This window comes from Gopherus flavomarginatus, chromosome 1 (assembly GCF_025201925.1).
Source record: "Gopherus flavomarginatus isolate rGopFla2 chromosome 1, rGopFla2.mat.asm, whole genome shotgun sequence".
NCBI classification, from domain to species: Eukaryota; Metazoa; Chordata; order Testudines; family Testudinidae; genus Gopherus; species Gopherus flavomarginatus.
The window spans coordinates 77,171,779-77,192,229 of record NC_066617.1 but is presented as its reverse complement, the minus strand read 5'-3'; the positions used below and the strand labels follow the sequence as shown (position 1 = coordinate 77,192,229).

Sequence of the window (20,451 nt, the reverse complement as noted above, 5' to 3'; positions counted from 1 at the left end):
ATGTATGGAAATTACTAGTTGGATAAAGAATTATTTTTCTTTTTCTCCAAATATGGTAACTACTTTTTGCAGGTTTGATACCTTTGTACCCTTCCTCGTGAGTACAAATGAATGGGTCTTCAACAGCTAGACTGTGTCTCTGCATCAATCCATTTAAAAGTTGAGTTGTTGGAAGGTGCTACTGTTAGAACACTTGACACATTCATTAATCTTGTGATGTATATGATCAATCTCTCTTGCACTTGCTCACACACAGACTCACACACTCATATTCCTAAGGAATCATTCTAGGAAGTATTGGCTGATTGTTTCTGGTTCTTGACCTATGAAATCAGTAATGCTGAACTTAAGCTGAAGAGATGTTGTTGATTTGAGGGGTCTCACATGCTCAAAGAAGAGCTTTACTGATACATCTAAACACTATTCTGCTGCAGTGCTAGCCATTTGTGATCTTAAAGGGATGACATCAGCTCCAAAAATAAATTAAAAAAAAAATTCAGGTAGTTTACATGAAACCAGGTGTCTGATAATTTTTGAGCTTTTACAGTCATATTGTCCTAATTAAAAAAAAAAAAAAAAAAGTATCTGTCCCCTGTTCCTGTATAAAAGACTCTCACAAAGAGGGAGAACTGTCTGATGATACATAAAATGTTAAATGCGTGTGGACAAAACAGACTGGAAAAATAAACTTCTGAATTTTTGTTGTAGTAATCCTGGGAATCATGTTAAGATTGAAAATATTTCTTGGGAAGCATTTTTTTTTTAATTGAGTGTTCCTTCTAACATAGATTTACTGTTACCCCTGTGTGAGAGAAGTGAAATGAAGCAAGAACAATTAAAACCATTTAAAATAATTTATCATTTAGTGGCAGTTTTAATTATTACTCTCAGTGGTATACTAGCTAATTCTTCTAATTTCTTTAGGCTTTTAATACAGGCTGGCTATGATGTAAATATTAAAGATTATGATGGCTGGACACCACTTCATGCTGCTGCTCACTGGGGTAAAGAAGAAGCATGTCGCATTTTAGTGGAAAACCTGTGTGATACGGAGACTGTCAACAAAGTGGTAGGATTTTTATGTAATCCTTGTCGAGATGCAAAGTTCTGGTCTCTAAAGTGACTTTAGAAGCCAGGGTAAGGACAGTAGTAATAATGTGCCTTTCCTGCACATGGCACTTTCTGTAACGCATGTTTTGTGAGAACCAGCATGTTTGTGTGTTCAGATTTTGTTTTAAATTTTTTGTTTTCTAAATTGACATGTAGATGGCTAACTCAACTTTGTACTGAGTTTTCAACAATTGCCCCTATGCTTTGCTATTTTTCTTTGAAAATTAATTGTGAAATAAAGCTAGTGAGAACTTATGCTGTGGTAGAATTTTTCTGAATGTTTAGGGTTAAATAAAATAAGACCTTTCAATTTTTTATTTCTAATGTTACTCAGTTTCTTACTTCTGGGATATTTTCTTAACTTTTTGGCTCATCATAACTCGGCAGCTTTGCTTGAACCCCAGATTGGCTTTAATATGTTTCACCTAGGTGAATGCTGGTGTCTTTGACTAGCATTGAGCTGCGGGATGGCAAAATTAACTATTAAAAGCAATTTCTTCTTGTATTATGTGCACTGAAGTGTTAACACTATCTGCTGCTTTTGTGTACTTGGGAAACATAGCAGACAGCTTTGGGCTTACAAAATGATGTATCATTGTGTAGCTTCGTGTTTTCTTGCTGCAGGTTCTCAGCTCTTCCGTTGGGCAGAGCTTAGAAGCTGTGGGCTTCCTTAACTCTGCAGTGGACCTGCTTACACCAAAATCCAAACATTCCTATGATGTTTATAAGCTTCACAAGGACTGAAATTGTTATTGCAGGCCAATAGGGGCTGAGGCTCTGGTTGCTTCTCTTGTTTCACCTGGACACTGAACCACTTCTTCTCTTCAGTGCCTGTAGTGCATGTGAATTTTCCTGCACACCTTTTAAGGTGTATGGGGATTCATTCACCAAGCCCTTCTTAAATGTGTGTGTGTTTTTTTTTAAATAAGGACATTTTTGGGCGTAAAAACTTAAAACTGGAAATAAGTTTCTAAATATCTATAATTTATATAATGAGGAAACCACTTAAGGGTAATATTGTAGTTTATCTTGAAAATCAGACATTATGCCTAGAAGTTTAGGTTAGACTTAGAGGATCAAAACATTAAAAAAGATGAACTTGCCTTTTAAACAACTTTCTGCTTCTGTATTAATGCACACAGAACCACTGAAAACCAGAAGATAACACTGTACTTAGACAACGTATTTTAGTTGCATCAGAAAGTCAGAAATTGGTTTAACTGAGCTCTATTTAATCTTTGTTCTTAAATCTGCCCCGATACTTAGTTCATTTACCGAGTGGGTCCTTATACTTTTTTGTGGCCTGGAGGTGCAGGTGGTGGTCGTTATTCTGGAGAACTGTCCCAGAGAAAACTTGGATATCCTCAGTCAAACTGAGGCAAGAAAGGATAGAGGAGAGGCAGACAAGAGAAGCTGAGCAGTGGTGACTGGAGACACAGGTTTACTTGTGCAGCTGAGCTATTCCATCTGTAACTTTGCAAAATCCCCAGTCAGTGGCTTGGCTTTAAGAGATGCTGAGTACTCACAACTCAATTGAAATTAATCTGAGTTGTGAGTGCTGAGCAGCTCCTGAGAACCAAGACACTTTTGTTTAGGTACCCAGCTGTGTGTAGATTGAAGGCATTTCAACCAATACTTTTATTGCAAAGTCATTTTACCTAAGGAAAATAAGCCTATATCAATAGTTCTTAAAAATATAACATTTACTTAAGTGTTTTACATTAGGCAGACAGGCTTGAAAACGTTGGCCTTACTGTGCATATAAATGTACATAAAAGTTTTCCATTATCGCTAAAATATTCTATTTGTAGAGTGCTACAAGTGTAGAGCCCCCAGATGATGGTTCCAGGTGAGAGAGTACATCAACAGAAAGTTATACAGCTACTTCTCTGAAATCAACTTTCTGGCATTCTGCTTTTATCTTTGAAGTGGTCAATCAGATTGTGACCTGTTACTCTTAACACACTCTGATAGAATAGCTTTGTGTAAGAACATCCATAGAGATTTTCACAAATACTTGTGGCTTTGTTACTTATGGGCACTTGTCAAGCTTTAAATTTCCATGTGGCAAGCTTTAAATTTCCTTCACAAAACAGAGATGAGTCAATTAAACGTAGCTGAATTTGATCTAAGCTTTATCAGGATCCAGTGAAAAAAGTGTTTGCAGACAGTATGAACAGGTTTTTCGCCCCTAAAAATCTCTGACCTGTTAAGATGATTCTTGACGTTGTCTTGTTTCATTCAGTGTCGGTAGTCACTTTTTTCCCTCCTTGGACACTTCTTTTTAAAAGATGGAGAAGGTCTTTTCATTGAAGTTTTTCCATAGAGAGGCTTGTGGCTGCAGGTTGAGACGATACCCTACATTTCTTACACACACACCCCTAAATCCACGTGGTATGCTGAACGTTTTTGAGAATCTGAAATTATTTGTCAGCTGCTGAAATGAGTAAGCTGCAGAATGAACTCCCACAAACTTCTCTAGTCAGTCTCTACTGAATATACTAGATATTCTGTTTAGATGCACTCCCCTTTCCCTTCTCATTGGAGCCACATAGAATCCATTCTTGCCATTACGGAGCAGTTGGGGGACATGGATTGTACACACAAACTAATAGGTCTTCTGCATCTTTAAAGTTTGATATTTAGCTGTGCTGGATACTTTTACTAAAATGATCAGCAGGAAGTGTGTTTACAGTTCTAATATAAAAATGGTTCAGTTTCAGAGTTCATGTCATTGAGATAAATGGGGCAGTTTACACCTCTGAAAGTGACTATTTCAAGCTTTTTGTCTGTAAACTGACACTGCTTGGAGGCCGCAGGCACACACTCAAAAGATTCCACAGAAATGGAAAGATCATAACTGGGTTGTAGGAAGCATAGGGGACCACATGTTGCCTGGCTTACCATTGTGCAGCACACATCTAAGCTATATCAAAGAGAGAACCCTTTCCAGTCCTGGGTTTGCTTAAAATAGCCTTTGCAATATGAGTGGGTGCATGGTTATCTTTATCTGGCTACCAGTCTGATTGAAACAATAAAGACAAGTATGAACTCCTCTCCTTTATCTTAATGAGCTGTTAAATCTGAAGCTGTTATGATCATTTTTAAATGCCAACACTGCTAGTTTTTTCATTGCTGATCTTTGTGCCAAAACATAATTTGGATCATTTGTCCAGAACAAACAGGATGTGTTTATGCCAAGCAAGGAGGAAACAGTTGGTCAGACATTGTTTGCTTGAAGGACTTAGTCGTTGTCCTTACCCTTGCCATACTTAAGTGCATCTACAACTATACTGTTTTTGACGTAGTTTTGCTGTATCTGCCCAGCTTACTGTGATTTCTACGAGTGCATCTGGGACTTCATGTAGTTTCACAGCACTGTTGTTGGAAACAGACCTTTGGTTTCAAATAAAAATTTCCAAATACAAATCACTGCATAATGGGACCAGTGTGCATTGGTGCCTTTCAGCTATTCCTGTGGGCTGGAGAAAGTGAATTGTTGAAGTCACCACCAGTTTAGCTAGATCTGAAGATGGAATCTCATTTACTGCAACTAACTGTTTCATCCAGTAGTTGCAATGTTTGTTTTGTGTGGATTCAAGACATTGCAAGATGGCGGCATTCCAACCAACCAACAGACTTACTTAGTGAAGACAGGGTTAAATCTGCATATTTATCTATTTGTTCATAAACTGTTTGTGTGAATGCATATTCTATAGGAATCAGACTGTGAGTTTTAAAACTGAATATATTTACATATTCTCTTGGTTGGGATGGACAATCAAACAGTTTATTATTTCTGATCCTTAAAAACTAATGTGAAAAAAAAAGAATACAGGGCTATCAGCAGCATCAGAAAAGCAAACAAAATATTAACATGTATACGGAATCAGCTGGAGAACAAAGAAAATATTGCTGTTATAAATCAGTGGTATGCCCTCCTGTGGAATATTGTATTCAGTTCTGGTTGTCTTTGAAAAGATGGGTGATAAGAATGGTTAGATTTTTGGTTAGATGATGGTTTTTCTGTGTAGAGATTGGGACTCTCTGATCTTAGAAAAGAGATTAACAACAGGAGATACATTGTAAATGTACCTGAAATAACAATAATAATGATATTCAGACGATAAGGGTACTGCTAGTCTTTTTCTCATAATTCAAGAACAAGCCATTCAATGAAACAACAACAAGATCAAATTTAAAACTGAAACCATTTCCTGTTGTTAATGTACAGTTAGCCTGTGAACACTGTCACCTGATATTTGGGGTAACAATATTAAAAAAAATGATTTGATGCCTCTTTGGATAAGAATATCCAGAGTTATAAGAACAAATATTAAAAATGATAATGTTGGAAGAGAGAACAATCTCCAGGCCTCAGAGGATATGACAGCCTCTAACTGTTGAGGTTTAGACAGAAATTTTCTCTAGGGGCAGATTATCCTTACTTCTGTGGTTCTTGCACTTTCTCTGAAGCAGCTGGTGCTGGTCACTGTCAAAGGCAGGATGCTGGACTAGGTGGAACAGTGGTCTGATCTGGTATGGCAGTTTCTCTGTTACATGTCTGTGTTCAGTTTACAAGTAAAAAAGACCCTTTTTTCCTGCAGTGCACACTGCAAGTTCAGACTTTATTTCTTCTTTATAAATGATCAGTATTGTGCCAGCTAAATTAATATGCTCCACAGCACCTGAGCAGCTATTTCAGGTATTTGCATAAATTGGTCCTTTTTGTAAAAAAGATTGTTGAGGCACAAGCTCACGCTGTCTGTCTGTCTCTCTCTGCTGCCCCCCCCTCCCCCCCAGCTGTATTAGTTCTTCAAGGCTAACTGGAAGGAAAAGCAGTAGTAAAAGCTTTCTATAGTCATTAAAGTTATGGGAATATTTTAATACATATAGGAAACAGATTTGTTGAGTCAGAAATGGTTATTTATTTATAGTCTAGGGTGACCAGATAGCAAGGGTGAAAAATTGGGACAGGGGGGCGGGTAATTGGCATCTATATAAGACAAAGCCCTAAATATCAGGACTGTCCCTATAATATTGGGACATCTCGTCACCCTATCATAGTCACTTCAGAGAGAAGAAACTTTATTTAAAAGCTAACAAAGCTTTTGATTTGAAGGGAAGTTAATTGTGTATATTTAAAATATCAGAACTCAACTCCCAGCAAATCAGATTTTAGGATCTTTTTGTTGCACTGGGTAGACAAGTGGGTGGGCAAAAGTAAACCTCCTTCAGTCTCTGAATCCGCTGTAATCAGTGACAGTAGTGGCCTGTTTTAGATCTTAGCAGTTAGCACTGGCTAGTTGAGTGTTGTTTATTTGATATAGTAGTTTTCAACATAAAATTGCATACAACATTGCGATGAAGTAGGTAAGTATTACTATCACTATTTTACAGCTGGCAATATTGAAACAGAGTTATGACCTACTAAAGTCACAGTAAGTAGGGAGAAACTCTAATAGTAATGTTTTGGTTTTAGGTTAGAGAGGGTGAATGGGTTTTCATTTGAAAAAATAGCTGTTGCAAAATCAGAATAAGTTTCCTCAACTACTACTATTCATACTGGAACAACTGTTTATTTCACTATAGGATGGCAGGATCTCGAGCTGTTCACAATATTAAATAGTCTGTTTTACATCTAAAAGACTCTAGCTCTGCAGTTACATAGAGCGTAAGCAGAGCTGGCTTTGATTGACTTGCAGCACATTACTGACACAAAGAATGTCTTTCTAAAGAATGAGCTTTTGGCATTCTGGAAATTTGTACCAGAGGGACTCCTGGCAGAGCTGATCAAGGCATCATTACTATGTTTGGTCAATTTTTCTCTGGAAAAATTCCTTTTCTGCAGTGAGCAACAACTGACTGACAGGTGTTCATTTCAACTGTTTTTTTTAGACTAGATGAGTCAGAACATGTCCCAGTTTGACATACAGATTATCTGGAGAGAAAAAAATGCTTCATAGATCTTGTATTTTTATTAAAATTGCTTATTACCTAAACATTTAAAAATGATGCACTTGATGTAAATATTACCTTGAGCTATGCCCTTAATAAAAAGGTGCCCCTGCAAGTTTATATACAGTGACTAAGGGGGTGTCTTACAATCTAATGATATGCCTTGATGGTTGTCAAGCATGAAACTAAAGGAGCATCATTAATCCATAATACCTCTAAAGTATATTACTGTAGTTTAAAAACCATTAATTCAAAAGGACACCATCAGATATGAGAGAACATTTAAGATTAAGAAATTTAGGTGTAAGATTATTTTTACCAAAATCCCCCTTATCGGTTAATATTAAAGACTTACAGTAACTATTTTAAGAAAAATTATTCATTTTAAACTAAAAGGAGCTTTTTATATTATGAATAGAAAAAAAAATCCTTTCCCTCTTAGCATCTTTTCAGCCAGCCTTGGGGAAGATTGGGGAAACAGTTTACCAAATACAGTAAAATAAAGTAACCTGATAATTCAGATAACATTGTTAATAATATTACATAAATACGTTAAAGAATGTTAAAGTTGCAAAGTCAAGCACTCAAAAGTTAGGAAACATCAGAATGAAGGATACCAGAAGGAGCTATTGTAGGGAAATTCTCAGCCCCATGGCCCTGGACTGAAAACCTGCTCATTAGACAGAATCTTCAGAGAATGTAGCTGCCAATTTCAAAAAATTGTCTTCTGAGCATGTGTGAACTGAGTTTTTCAGAGGCTCAGAGCGTGGCCAAATTTGGGTGAATTTTTATGAGGACAGCACATCCTTGAAACCTAGGTGATCCTCATGTCAAATGTCAAGTCCTTGCTCCAAAGCATTTATGCACTAGTTTCTCAATTAAACAGTTTGTAAGAAACTTGTTAAGATGGCTAAACAACATGTTTTCCCTTAATCTTGTTTGAAGAAATAGCCGAGCAGTTAAATGCTGAAATTCTTCAAAAATATTCAGCTCAAGGTAGACACTTACAGTAAATTTCAGTCGAAATGGTTAAAGTTGGTAAACTCATAGGCAACTGAAAACTGGTTCTTATAAGGGAAAGTGTCAGGCAACCTTAATTATAGGCAGTGTTACCTGCACTCCTTTTATCTGTTTACATGGTGCAAGTTAAAAAAAAAAATTAACTTTGTTCTGATCCATGGACCTAGGAGAAATAGAACGTTGCAGATGTCTCCAGCTAAATGAAATTGTCATCCATTCCCCATATATTACTGATCTGAGCTGATCATCCTACTCACTCCCAAGCTTCTCTGAGCACCATATAACAAGCAGCTATTAGGATGACTCTCTTAGCTGTTTAAAACTCATTGAGGCTCAGAGTAAGATAAGTGTCTTTCAAACACTTTTTTTTTTAAACTGGGTCCATGGCATTATGGAATTTAAAATTCTACTACAATAAAATCTTTTTTCCTGTGGAGAAATGCTTTTCTGAGCATATATATTTTCCTGCTCATTTCAGCTTCAGGTAGAAGTGGATTTGCAAAATTCTGCTGAATCTCTGCTAGACAGGTGGAATGCTACCAATTTTGTCATGACATCTAGCTCATACTTACAGTTGTGTGTCTTATTACATGATCTTGTGACTAGTTTAGATATCATCTATTTTTTAAATCCTTCTTTATAATTATGATGTATTACATTTTCCCCTTCCACACCAGGGTCAGACAGCGTTTGATGTAGCAGATGAAGATATTCTAGGATATTTAGAAGAATTACAAAAGAAGCAAAATCTGGTAGGCTTTTTAGAGATCTCTCTGTATATGTATGTATGTATTATGGTGCATGTGTGTTTATATGCAAGCTATAACTAATTCATATTAGTATATGGAATTAACCTTCGGGTTTGACTTGAGGTGCTTAACTGTCCTTCTGTGCCACTCTTTCATGTTCTATTTGGTCAGTGAAATTGATCTGAAAATCTTGAAAGGAAAAGTGATGTTTTTTAGGCAAAACTTTCACTGTATTTAACTACCCAAGGCAAATGCTATATACTGTTATTTGGCATATGCTTGTTAGAGGGTGTTAAGTTATATGTGTTGTAAATAGATGATTTCTTATATTCTGCAGAAGATGGTATCTTTTAATAACACTTTTATTAAATATGTGTAATTTATACCATTCTATCATTTTAATTGCATCATTTTATCTCTCTTTAAGCTTCATAGTGAAAAACGGGAAAAGAAATCTCCCTTAATTGAATCTACAGCCAACATGGATAATAATCAGTCACAAAAGCCATTTAAAAAGTAAGTAAATCATTAAGATGTTCCTGGTGAGGAAAATAACTTCACAAACACTAAGTATTTACTTGGCTGGTTGGTTTTACTGAAGTTAAGATTAGATAGTCTATATTTTTCATTTGAAATTAATGTTTTTGGTTCCAGTAAAGAAACTTTGATTATTGAGCAAGAAAAGAATGCATCTAGTATTGAGTCTCTGGAGCAAGAGAAAGCAGATGAGGAAGAAGAGGGAAAGAAGGATGAATCCAGTTGCTCTAGTGAAGAGGATGAGGAAGAGGACTCAGAATCTGAAGCTGAAACAGGTAAATAATTTTGGAGAGTTATCTTTGGTTTAGGATGTTGCTTCAGTTAAACTCATTATACTGAGCTTATATGATGATACGAATTAATCATTGTAGCTTCTTGATTCCAGTTTTCATTTCATTTACTGATGGCCACTTTCTAATTTCAATAAATTTTAAGTTTTTAAACAAGTTTAAATCTCCATTTATAAATACAAAATGTAATTCATATGAAGACTTTTGCAATGAGCTATATTCTTGTATTTATGGCAGTGATTGGAATTGAAACTTTTAATTCAGTAATTTGATTAGCTATTTATAATCAGTATTTTTAATGAGATAATCTGAGAATAATACAAGGTAACAGATTTGGAACAGGGAGGAGACAAAGGAAAAGACAGAAATAAGACCTCTATGGGTAGAGTTCTTTGCTCACCATCTTAATGCCTTACGTTATGAAGCATTGGAAAAGAAAACATCTTCATGTGTTCTGTCATCTTGAAACAGACTCTGACAAATTCTGGCTCAGATATTGACAAATTAGAGACCTGTGTTTTGGATTGATTATTATATACTGGAATAAATATGGTTTTAAAAGTATTATTTTTGGTAGTAGCTCAACATCTGCTTCTCATGCAACTTCAGCTCAGGATTAATAGTACCTCAAAAGAGCTTAGATTCATTTGTAGAGAAACTGGCACTACAGCAGTCTTGTTTAAAAATATGAGTTGGATGTTCACAATTCTCTGTACACTCCTAGACTGGAGCAAGTGTGCAGCATTTTGTGCACCTGTGTATGTGTACGTGTACACAGGTCAGTAACAGTGTTTAAAAGAGTCTAACACACAAATATAGTATGTATCGGGGAGGCGGATTGGGGAGAATTGGGAGGCACACAGTTTTCTAGCATCTTCTTCCTAAACCCGGTCCACCCCAAATGTCTATCAAAATTTCCCACCTCTTCTCATGCCACCACCAAATTGCATAGTAGCTCTTATCTCCTTACAACCTTCCTCTCCTGTGTCTCTGTCTAGGTATGTTGATAGTTGGAAAAACAATGCTGCTGTTGCCTGTTTGGATAACTGCCTACCCATCTGCATGTGGCTGCTCTAGGCACTACCCATTGAGTTGGGGAGAGGAGAAGTTGGTTAGAGGAGAAGTTGGTTGGTCTATGTGGGTGATCAAACACTTTCAGAGGAGTTACCAGCTGCTTTCCCAACTGCCCCTTTCCCCCTGCAGGCAGATTAAATGAGGAGCTTTTCTGTGTCACCGTACGGAAGCAGTGGTACTTAAATTATCACCTGGGCCTCCACGTATATCTGGGGCTGGGTTTTATGCTCGCATGTAGTGTTAGGTGAATGTGTAAATACATTGCTTAAACTTGTGTTCTGTATGGTTGTAAAATATGTTAGGCAGTCATAGACAGCTATTACTAATACAGCAATGCTTGTAATATGTAAAACAACAGAGATGTTTGACACAGCTGTAGTTGTAAGTACATTATATTCTAAAGAACAAATGACTAATGGAACAAGAAATCCCATAGTATTTGGAAAGAAATTTGCAGAGTTAAATTATTTTGTACCTAATTTAGAGGTATGCATCAGAATATCTAGAGAGATGCTTAATATATAGTTGCACTACTTAGTTTTCTGTTTTTAGACTATTACCATTTTAATCCTAATTTTCAAGAATACTGTAGATTATGTAAATTGAAAGATTTGATTAATTTAATAAATTTTCATTGGAACCAAAAAAACTTGAAGAACAGTAAAGCCTTTTTCTCCTATCTGGTTTGATTTGCCACTTCATGAACTGGGTCTCTGGTGAACTACAAAAGGCCCACAGTAGGCACCCCCATGTGAGATAAACTGTCTGCATTTTTTTAGGCTCCCCCTTACCCTCTATGGTTCTCATACAGGCTTCCCCTGATTACCCTCAGAAAGAACCTTTCTTTTTTAAGGACACTTTATATAGCTCCCTTCTCTGTCAAGTTGCTGTTCTGCATCAGGCCTTTGCTACCTCACCTTTGAAAATTCTGTTAGCAGGTTGTGGCAGATTGTGACACTTCATCAGATTGACATTCCTACAGTGAAGAAGAAAATTCTTCTAAATCAGAGAAGATGTTTGCATCAGTTTAATGCTCAGTTTAAGTTGTTTTGTCATAATTTTGTTAAATCCTTGTTAAATCTATTAGCATTATAGTGCAATGACACTCATATACCGTCAATAAAACTATCTCTTGGACATAGTGACTTGAACATTTTTAAATAATGAAAATATCCTTGTCAACCATCTCTGCTCCTGTTAAAATATTCTGCCTTCATATAGTTCATCTACCTGAGCTACATTTCAGCACTGGACCAATAAAAATGCTACAAATATTTTCCATAAATGAAATTGTGGGATGAGATAAGCTCCAGAACTAAATTCTTACTAGATTTTCATAGCTTTTATATTTTAATTAGACCACCATCTCCTATACATGTTTAATGATATACTGCAAAATCACTCTCAGACTTAGAGAGTCAAACAGCACTTTGATATTCTTGCATCCCTCATCTAGAGAGGTTGAGGTTTGTTAAACTTAAGTCACCTTTGATACATCATGCAGTGGTGCCTCAGTCACTGAGCTAGCTCTAATGTTTCCTGAACTCCATGACTTTTCTAACTGTTTTCTCTTGATTACTAGTAGATGGTTTTGTGCCAGGAAAATTTGACTGTGACACAAGAATTAATTTTCATGTAAACTTTGGACTTTCTTTAATATAAACAAGGCTTTTATCATACTTTATTTGGCAAGCAGGAGAAGTTAGGCTTTTCCCTGAAGAGCTGCATCTCTAAATTTCAACTGCACTTTCCCTTTTTTCCCATTATTCCTCTTAATGTAGCTTTACAGTGAAAATTCTCAGAAATTTGATGATGATTCCAATTGAATAATGTAAAGCACTTTTCCCCACAAATGTTGTGTTGCAGACTCCTGTGACTTTTATCACAAGTGATGTGATAGTTGGTGTATTTTTGTAAAACCTCAGCTCCTGGAGGCTATTGATTATGTGAGAATCTTCCCCCCCCCCCCCCGCCTTTTATTTTAAAGATAAGTTTCCATCTGTAATGACTTGGGGTGTAGAAAAGCTTAAATATGTGAACTCATGATCTGAAGGCTAACCAACCAGAGGGTAAATAAAAACCTACTGTTTATTCATTTTTTAAGTTTCATGATTTTTGGGGTAGCTCGACTCCTGATTTTTGAATTTAGCATGTACACTAACTCATATAATTAATGTATAGTTTTATTGGCTGGCCTGCCATTCCCTCAGATCATTTCAAAAGTTGTCATGTTCTATCTTTTCCTTCCCGTCTAGCCCCTCCTCCCACATACTTGAATTATTATGCTGCTACTTCTCTTTTTCCACATTAGATTCAAGACTGTACTCCTCACTTATAAATCTCTCTTTAACTACTGCACCTATATCTGTCTCCATACTTCTGTCAGTTCACATGGACAATCCATATTCTTGTCTAATTGATCTTTTTGTCAAGTGAATACAGAGTTTTTGCCCTTTTTATGTTTTCCCTGTGTGTGCAAGGAGCTTTTTATGAAATACACACCATATCATGTACATCAAGACCCCTCCAACCTGTACATATGCTCACTTTGCCAGTTAAAATGTGTTTTTTACTAAGTGCCAGGCTTGCAAATTTGACCTGACGCCAAGCCAGGTACTTTGCCACATGCTTCACCAGCAATAAAAATTCTACAGCTGGACCTTAAACTAACAATTTTATTCATTGATTAATTGCTCTCCCAGGTCTATTTTGGCTCTTCTGTGCTTATATAAGTTAAAAGTAGTTTAAACTTAGTGAATAACATATATGATTGAATTTGTATAGGGAGCAGATTGTTGGAGTAAGGAGGTGCCAATTATTTAATTAGTTACTTTTCACAGCAGAACCACACATTAATATCTTTCCATTGGGTTTTATGCTGTACTGTATTATACCTGTTTTGTCTTTAGACTATGACCTCTTTAAAGCAAGGACCCGTTTTACTGTAGTGCACTGTTCATTCATTGCACTATGTAAATAGTCTTGTATTATCTTTGAAAACTCTGAATCAGTTTTGGATCAGAATCTGTGTTTATTAGCTGAATTGCAGTATATTATTCAGTACAAGGTACTTAAGCACATGTGTAACTTTAAGCGCAAGTTGTCCCAATGGGACTAATTAGAGGCTTAAAGTTAAACACATAGATGAGTATGTTGCTGAATTGAGGCCTTTGTTAATACAGATAGAGAAGAATGTTGTAGTCTAGGAATAAACAGTTAAAATCCTTCCAAAGGCAAGCAGTCCAGACCTAACAAGGATTACGTTACCCACACTGTCCAAAACTAAGTAGGCTGATTTTTTTTTTCCTGAGAGCTGCTTCTGAGAGCTTAATTGTTTTGAGAGGCATCAGCAAATAACTAGGGCCTGAAGCTGCAACCCTTAAGAGCATGTAATTCTGACTAATGTGAATAGGAGTGCTGTATGCCTAATGACTATGGGAAAAGGACTTGTTGTTTTTGACCAAGAGACAATTAAAATGGGTAGGGGTAGGAGTAAACATTGAAGACTAGATAGAAAATTAGATGACTAACAGTATGTTACTTGAGAAGGTTTAACTAGGTTTTAACCTATTCTGAAGAAATGTGATTTCTATAAAATATGAAATCAAGAAATTTACAAATGACGTATCTTAAATGTTTTATTTGCAGACAAAACTAAACCTTTGGCATCTGTAACTAATAATGCAAATAACATCAGTGCGCAACCAGCTTCTGTAGCTGTGACAGCATCTTCCATAACCACTGGTCAAGTGACACCTACATCACCCATTAAGAAGGTAAAACAAAACAAAATTTCTTTATGTATGTGTTTCTAGATAGAATTTATTCTTAAACAATAGAACACTAATACTATGTGTTCATTCCAGTGTAAAAATGTGAATTGGCTTGACCAAATGAGTTTTAGATAATACACCACGAATATTGGAGTATTATCTTCTTTAGAATATTTGCTTTCAATTTTTATAAAATGTACAGCTTTAAGTATTTTTAAAATTGAGTTTCATCATGTTTTACTAAGACTTCTACATGTATGTTACATACCTGAAGAATGGTGGTAGTTAACAAAAAAATATTGTCCAAGAAAAAGCACCTCTGTTAAACATCTTTATTTATAAACCCACTCTACTTTTTATGGAGAGTAGAGGGACTTGTTCTGTTTAAATCTAAACAAAGCAGACTGTAAACAAGAACCTCAGGAATGTAACTTAATGTACCACATATATAGTTGTGTAGAAAAGGAAGTACTTGTGTTCCTGAACACTTGGACTCTTCTGAAACACAGGAAATAACAAGTAGCAATTTTAATAAAAAACTAACACATGATCATAAATCAATAGAAGACAGGAATTTTAAACTGATGTTCATATATCTAACTGAAAACACCTTTTTCAAATAATGTAACTTACTGTTTAATGTATATACATATTGGGACCATGTGTGTTCATTGTTGATAGATCCAAGGTGTTGCCTGTTGGAATCAGTTAAGCTACTCATAAACCTGGATAGATGAGTAGAATGGAAATTGTGTTTGAAAATAACTCTTTGTTTTAGATGTACAAGCTGCATTTTGAGACTTGTTGGAGGAGGGACTTGAGAGAAGAAATCTGCTCAGGTCCTCTGTCATGCAGCTGTCAGTCTCCTGTCAGTACTGCTCCATAGTTGAGGGAGGACTCCCATGTAGTATTTTAAATCTTAATGACTGCTCTGTGCTTGGTTCTTCAGCTTCTCTTGTGTTTTCTATACCAGTTCCACCATGTTCATCGGTTCTAAAAGTCATGCAGCAGAAATGAAAGCCTCAAAATATCTCTGCTGCTTCTTCCTCCTCTTTGCAAATCTGAGGTTGCCAATATCAGACAAATACAGAAGAGTTTGAAATAAAATGAAGGATATTTCTTTTTCTAGTCACAATGTTTTGAAATGGTGAAGCAACTTTTTAAATAACTACATTTTCAATCTTGGCCAATCTTGGTTATGTTTATACCAAACCCCATCAGTTACAAAAATAACAGATTTATAAAGCAGAAAGGATGTGTTGAACATTTGAACTCTGGGAAAGAGTTCTGTGAAAATGGCTCAAGCAGTAGAGGAGACATCTCATAAACTTTTAAAATATAATGTGATGGTCCACAAAGGACCCAAACCTTTCCCTGCTCTCTCAGAACTTGTGTAAAATTATATTTGCAGCAATATGAGCTGGTCAGAACTTTGTCCTCCGATATATATGTATATGTGGTTCCCTGTCATTGGTCCTTTGGAAGCGATAAACATAAGAATTGATGTTATTTATTCATTAATTTTAAAAACAAGTACAGGTAAGAACTCTGCGTTGAAATGGTAGGGATATGACTTTCAACATTTTATTTTAAAAGTTTTTCTGATCTTTTTTTAAATGTGTGTTGAAACAAGGATAGAGAATCCCATCTCTCTCCTTGGGGCCCTGTCCTGGTAGAAGAATAGACAGCAGCACTAACTTGGAGAATTTTCTGTTTTAAATTCTTAAGTGAATTTTAAACAAAATAGAACATTCCAAGGTGTTCATTTGTCAGTCTACAATCATGTTTCTGTATTATACATCAGCAGGCTAACCTGGCCAGCTCTTTGCTTAATTCGGTTTTCATATTTGGAAGTAATATGTAAGGCTGTTGTAACTTACCTGAAATCCTGTATTAGGTTTAAAGAGCAAGATTGTCTTAAACATCAGTAGTTAGGTACCCATAATTTTAGCACAAATGCTAGGTTTCCTGTGAAGCTGAGGATGGCATCTAGCGTTAGCATTAGTAGTTCATAAGAGCATGTTCAGTGTGCCAGACATTTTCCAGACAGAAAAGAATGTACTGCCCTTGCTGCAAGCTCACAATCTAAAGACAGGCATATAACAAGATAGATTTTAGAGGAGAAAGGGTGAAACTACTGGTAGAGTGACCAATGACTTGGTCACAGCTAGCAAAAAGGTTAAATTTAACAATATACTTGTTTTGTTGTATGCATATTAGCGTAGGTCAGCTAGATTAACAATAGGCATGATAGAAGAGAGCCTTGAAAAGGAATTTAAGTATGATCATTTGCCTTAATTATCTGAAGGATGATATTTTCAATGTGACTGTATCAAGGGTTTTTGTGCCATATGGAATTGACCTCCTCTGGCCTGTGTTCAGTTTGTGTGGCTGTCTGGACTAGTGTTTGACACCATTTTTCTCACTAGCAAAACTAGAGAAGTTCACCTAAAGATCGATTTCTGAAGAATCTGTCCCTGCATATGACTGGTATTTGAGTGTGTTAAACTCCAAAGCTGTGTCTGTCTGTCTCTCTTCCCCCCGCCCTCCCATAAGAGGAGACTCTTATTTTCAGGCTCGTTTCCAGGGTGTCTTGTGCTCTTCAAGAAAAGATAAAAGCAGTCTTGACTGGATTAGTCTCAAGGGAGTGCTTGGAAGGATTCCACTAGCTTTAATCCATAGGAGTTGAAAAGAGAAGCCTGAAACAGGAAGTATAAACTGCTGTGGCCCCAATCCTGACCCCAATGTAGTTGGGTCATGTGCTGGAGAGCTTTTCCAGGACTTAAACAAAGGAAGAATTCTACCCTCAGGCTGCTATAGCTCTAGCCTCTGCACTGTTTGTACACTGGCTGCATTGATGGGGAAGTTACTAGTGGATACACCATTTCTGCCCCCACTTTTAAATCCTTATTCTGCAGTGCTTCTCAGGAAGACACCATTGAGCGCCATGGCGTGTGTAGGTTAGGAAACTTCTGCACATCAGGCTCATGGTAGTTGCAAGAGGGCCCTCCACAGTATGGGAGGAGAAGCCAATTTCTCTGGGTTGTTAATCTTTCGGAGCCTCTGTGAGTTTGGTCTCTCAAAACTAGTCTAGTTTTATTTCTGAAGACCCCATAAACTGCTTGTATCATCTTCATTCATAGCAACACGTACAGTATAGTACACTTTTCTGTTATGAGGGAGGGAGAACGGAAATAAAAAATACACTAGAGTTAAAAATAGTTGTAGGTCGCTAATGATAATGGCCAATATACTGTGTGGAGATGAGAGCATCTTTGGATATGTGTGTATGTATGTGTGTGTATATGTATATGTATATGTGTATATATATAATATATATATGTATGTGTGTATATATATGTATGTGTGTGTATATATATATATATCCTGACCAGAGGTATCAATGAAAGGTCACACTCAGATGCCAAGTCACTCTTGCTTAATCCTCTTTCTTGTTCTGCAGTCAGGGACCCATGATCATTAACAGCCTTCGGGTATCTTATGCCTTTAGTTGATGAAAGGCTAGATTCAATGAGATGATGGCACATATTTTGCAAAGTATGTGCTGCTGGCTGATGAATAGAGTTGTACATTATTTGTGTGCCCTGTAGGGTTGGAAAGACATGGCACTTTTGATCTCTGAAATGTAGAGAAATGCAAAGAGCAAAAAATGGGTCAGTATTGAATAAGAAGGAAGGATCAGGCACAGTGAAGTATAGGCTTTTCAGTAGGTGAAGAGGATACCACCCAGTGACCAATAGTAATTGCTAGTTTCATAGCTATTCTCAACTGCTGTAAGAACAAACAGTTAATGTGAATTTTACCAACCAGTGGATTGGATAGGCTACTGTTAGATGGATTTTTTTCAGTCCATCCAGTGATATGTGCGCGTTGTTTATAATGTGGCGATTTGATTGATTTGCTCTTTGTCCAGCCTTCATACCCCATCCCAACACCTCTGCACTCTGGCCGCTCCAAGCTTTCAATCATCCCAAGCCGCCGCCTCCTTGGACATATCCAGTCTTTCTTTGTCTGGTAACCATTCCAGTTTCTCTGACTTCTAGTTTCTGTTAAAATTGTCCCAAGTGATTACACAACTGTCTGAGCGGTGTGACCGCCATCTTCCGCAGAATTCTTGGATTTCAGGTGTCTAAAGTATTTTTGTAACATAAAAGGGAGAACATTTTAAATATAACTTCAAGTTGACAGTGTATATTGAACAAAAGATTAAAAACTGGAATACATTGGTCATTTAGCTTATTCAATACCATTATATATGGCAAGTTTTTTATGTTTGGGTCTACCGTGTGAAAAGTACAGCAGATAAACTTTCTCAAAACGTAGAATATCCGAATGTTATAATTATCTTTGATGTATATGAAAGCTTCATTGCCTTTTGTATGTGGCAACTAAATGCATTTTTGTATCAACATATATCATTTCACAACATGATCTAGTGTATTTAATAGGAACTTTTTACCAAAGTATTAGAAATGTCTTGTTGCTTTTAGATATTTTGTGCTTCAAAGAAGAGAAGTGTACATGAATAAGGAATCAAGTGTGTGGATTTAAAACAAAAAGCTCCTTTTTCTCTATTTCCATTCTTTCACTCTTCATCTTTGTGTCTTGTCTTAATTGGCTTTAGTATGATTTCATTCCTCCTATCATGCCTGTGGCGGAGTCAGTACATCCTGCATCATGGAGGCAGGGCTTGCGCAAAACTGGCATTGTTCTTGTGCCCAATAAGGGTGAAAAGTCTATGGTGAGGCTTTGGTGTGCACAGGATTTGTTTCAGGTTGCAAAGTAACATTTTTAATCAAAGTGTTGATACCAGAGTTGCATGGTTTTCAATTGTGTGTAAATTTTTGTTTGCATCTCTTTATCACAGTGTGTATTATGAAGTGGAGAGGGTTTTCTAGCTAACTTTTAGAAAAGCTGTTTTCCTTTGTGATCTGTTTGTTTCTTATGTCATTAACCTACCCAGGAAATGAATGTGTATTGGTTACCCCTTCCTCCACCAAAAAAAATCCAGTATTGTAACTGGAAGTAGCTAAGTATTTTGAAATATCCCAAAGAAGCATGAAATAGCAGAGTTAGTGTAAGTTAATGACATTTAACTTAATGATGTCTTTGTTTAAAGTTTCCAACTTCAACAACCAAGGTTTCTCCCAAAGAGGAAGAGAGAAAAGATGAATCTCCTGCCTCTTGGAGGTTAGGTCTTCGAAAGACTGGCAGCTATGGGGCACTTGCAGAGATTACAGCTTCCAAAGAAGCTCAGAAAGAAAAGGACTCTACAGGTGTTATGCGTTCGGCTTCAAGTCCAAGACTCTCTTCTTCATTAGACAACAAAGAAAAGGTAATCATTTTCAGAATATAAAACATTTTAAATTCTGGCCAGTTAACTTAGTATAAATATTAGTTATAATTTACAGTGAATGTCATATAAACTCCACTACAATGTCGCTATCTGAGTACATAATGCTCTTACAAAATTGTACTGAATGTCAGCTGTTAAATTGTGGCATCGTGCTCTTGATAGGCAGTAGAGCTGCCCTAGAAGAAGTGCAGCTGTTGTGCCACCTTTTGAAAAATGCTGCAGGCCTCTCTCTCTCCACACAGAGCAGCTTCATTAGCTGGTGCAAGAGAGTATGTGCAGGGCCTTGCCACCTTTGGAAAGACTTGCACCACTAGTCATGCAAAGTCTTGTGCAGTGAAGGGAGTGCAAAGATTGCGATAGTTCCTGTTCCTTGCTGCAGAGTGCTGGGGATGAGGACCAAAAAGGCTCCTTATACCCGTTGATTCACATGTTGTGTGGACAAAGATTAATCTTTTATCTTTCTAAATTAAGCATTAATTAAAATGTTACTAATTTGACATAGATATTTGAGCAAAAATACTTCATGCTTTTGCGTATTACAAAGTAATGTAATTCCTTTTTTC

The 20,451-nt window shown here is 36.5% G+C and overlaps 1 protein-coding gene across 4 annotated transcripts in view; it reads left to right on the top strand.

Moving 5' to 3' along the window:
* The window catches only part of PPP1R12A (protein phosphatase 1 regulatory subunit 12A), a 232,753-nt gene that overhangs the window by 134,716 nt on the left and 77,586 nt on the right, over positions 1 to 20,451 (top strand). For all 4 annotated transcript variants that reach the window (XM_050934674.1, XM_050934656.1, XM_050934680.1 and 1 more), the window contains exons 5-10: positions 925 to 1,069; positions 8,766 to 8,840; positions 9,265 to 9,353; positions 9,492 to 9,649; positions 14,387 to 14,514; positions 19,652 to 19,867. In XM_050934674.1, coding sequence (XP_050790631.1) covers positions 925 to 1,069; positions 8,766 to 8,840; positions 9,265 to 9,353; positions 9,492 to 9,649; positions 14,387 to 14,514; positions 19,652 to 19,867 — 811 coding nt within the window. The remainder of the gene's footprint in view (positions 1 to 924; positions 1,070 to 8,765; positions 8,841 to 9,264; positions 9,354 to 9,491; positions 9,650 to 14,386; positions 14,515 to 19,651; positions 19,868 to 20,451) is intronic.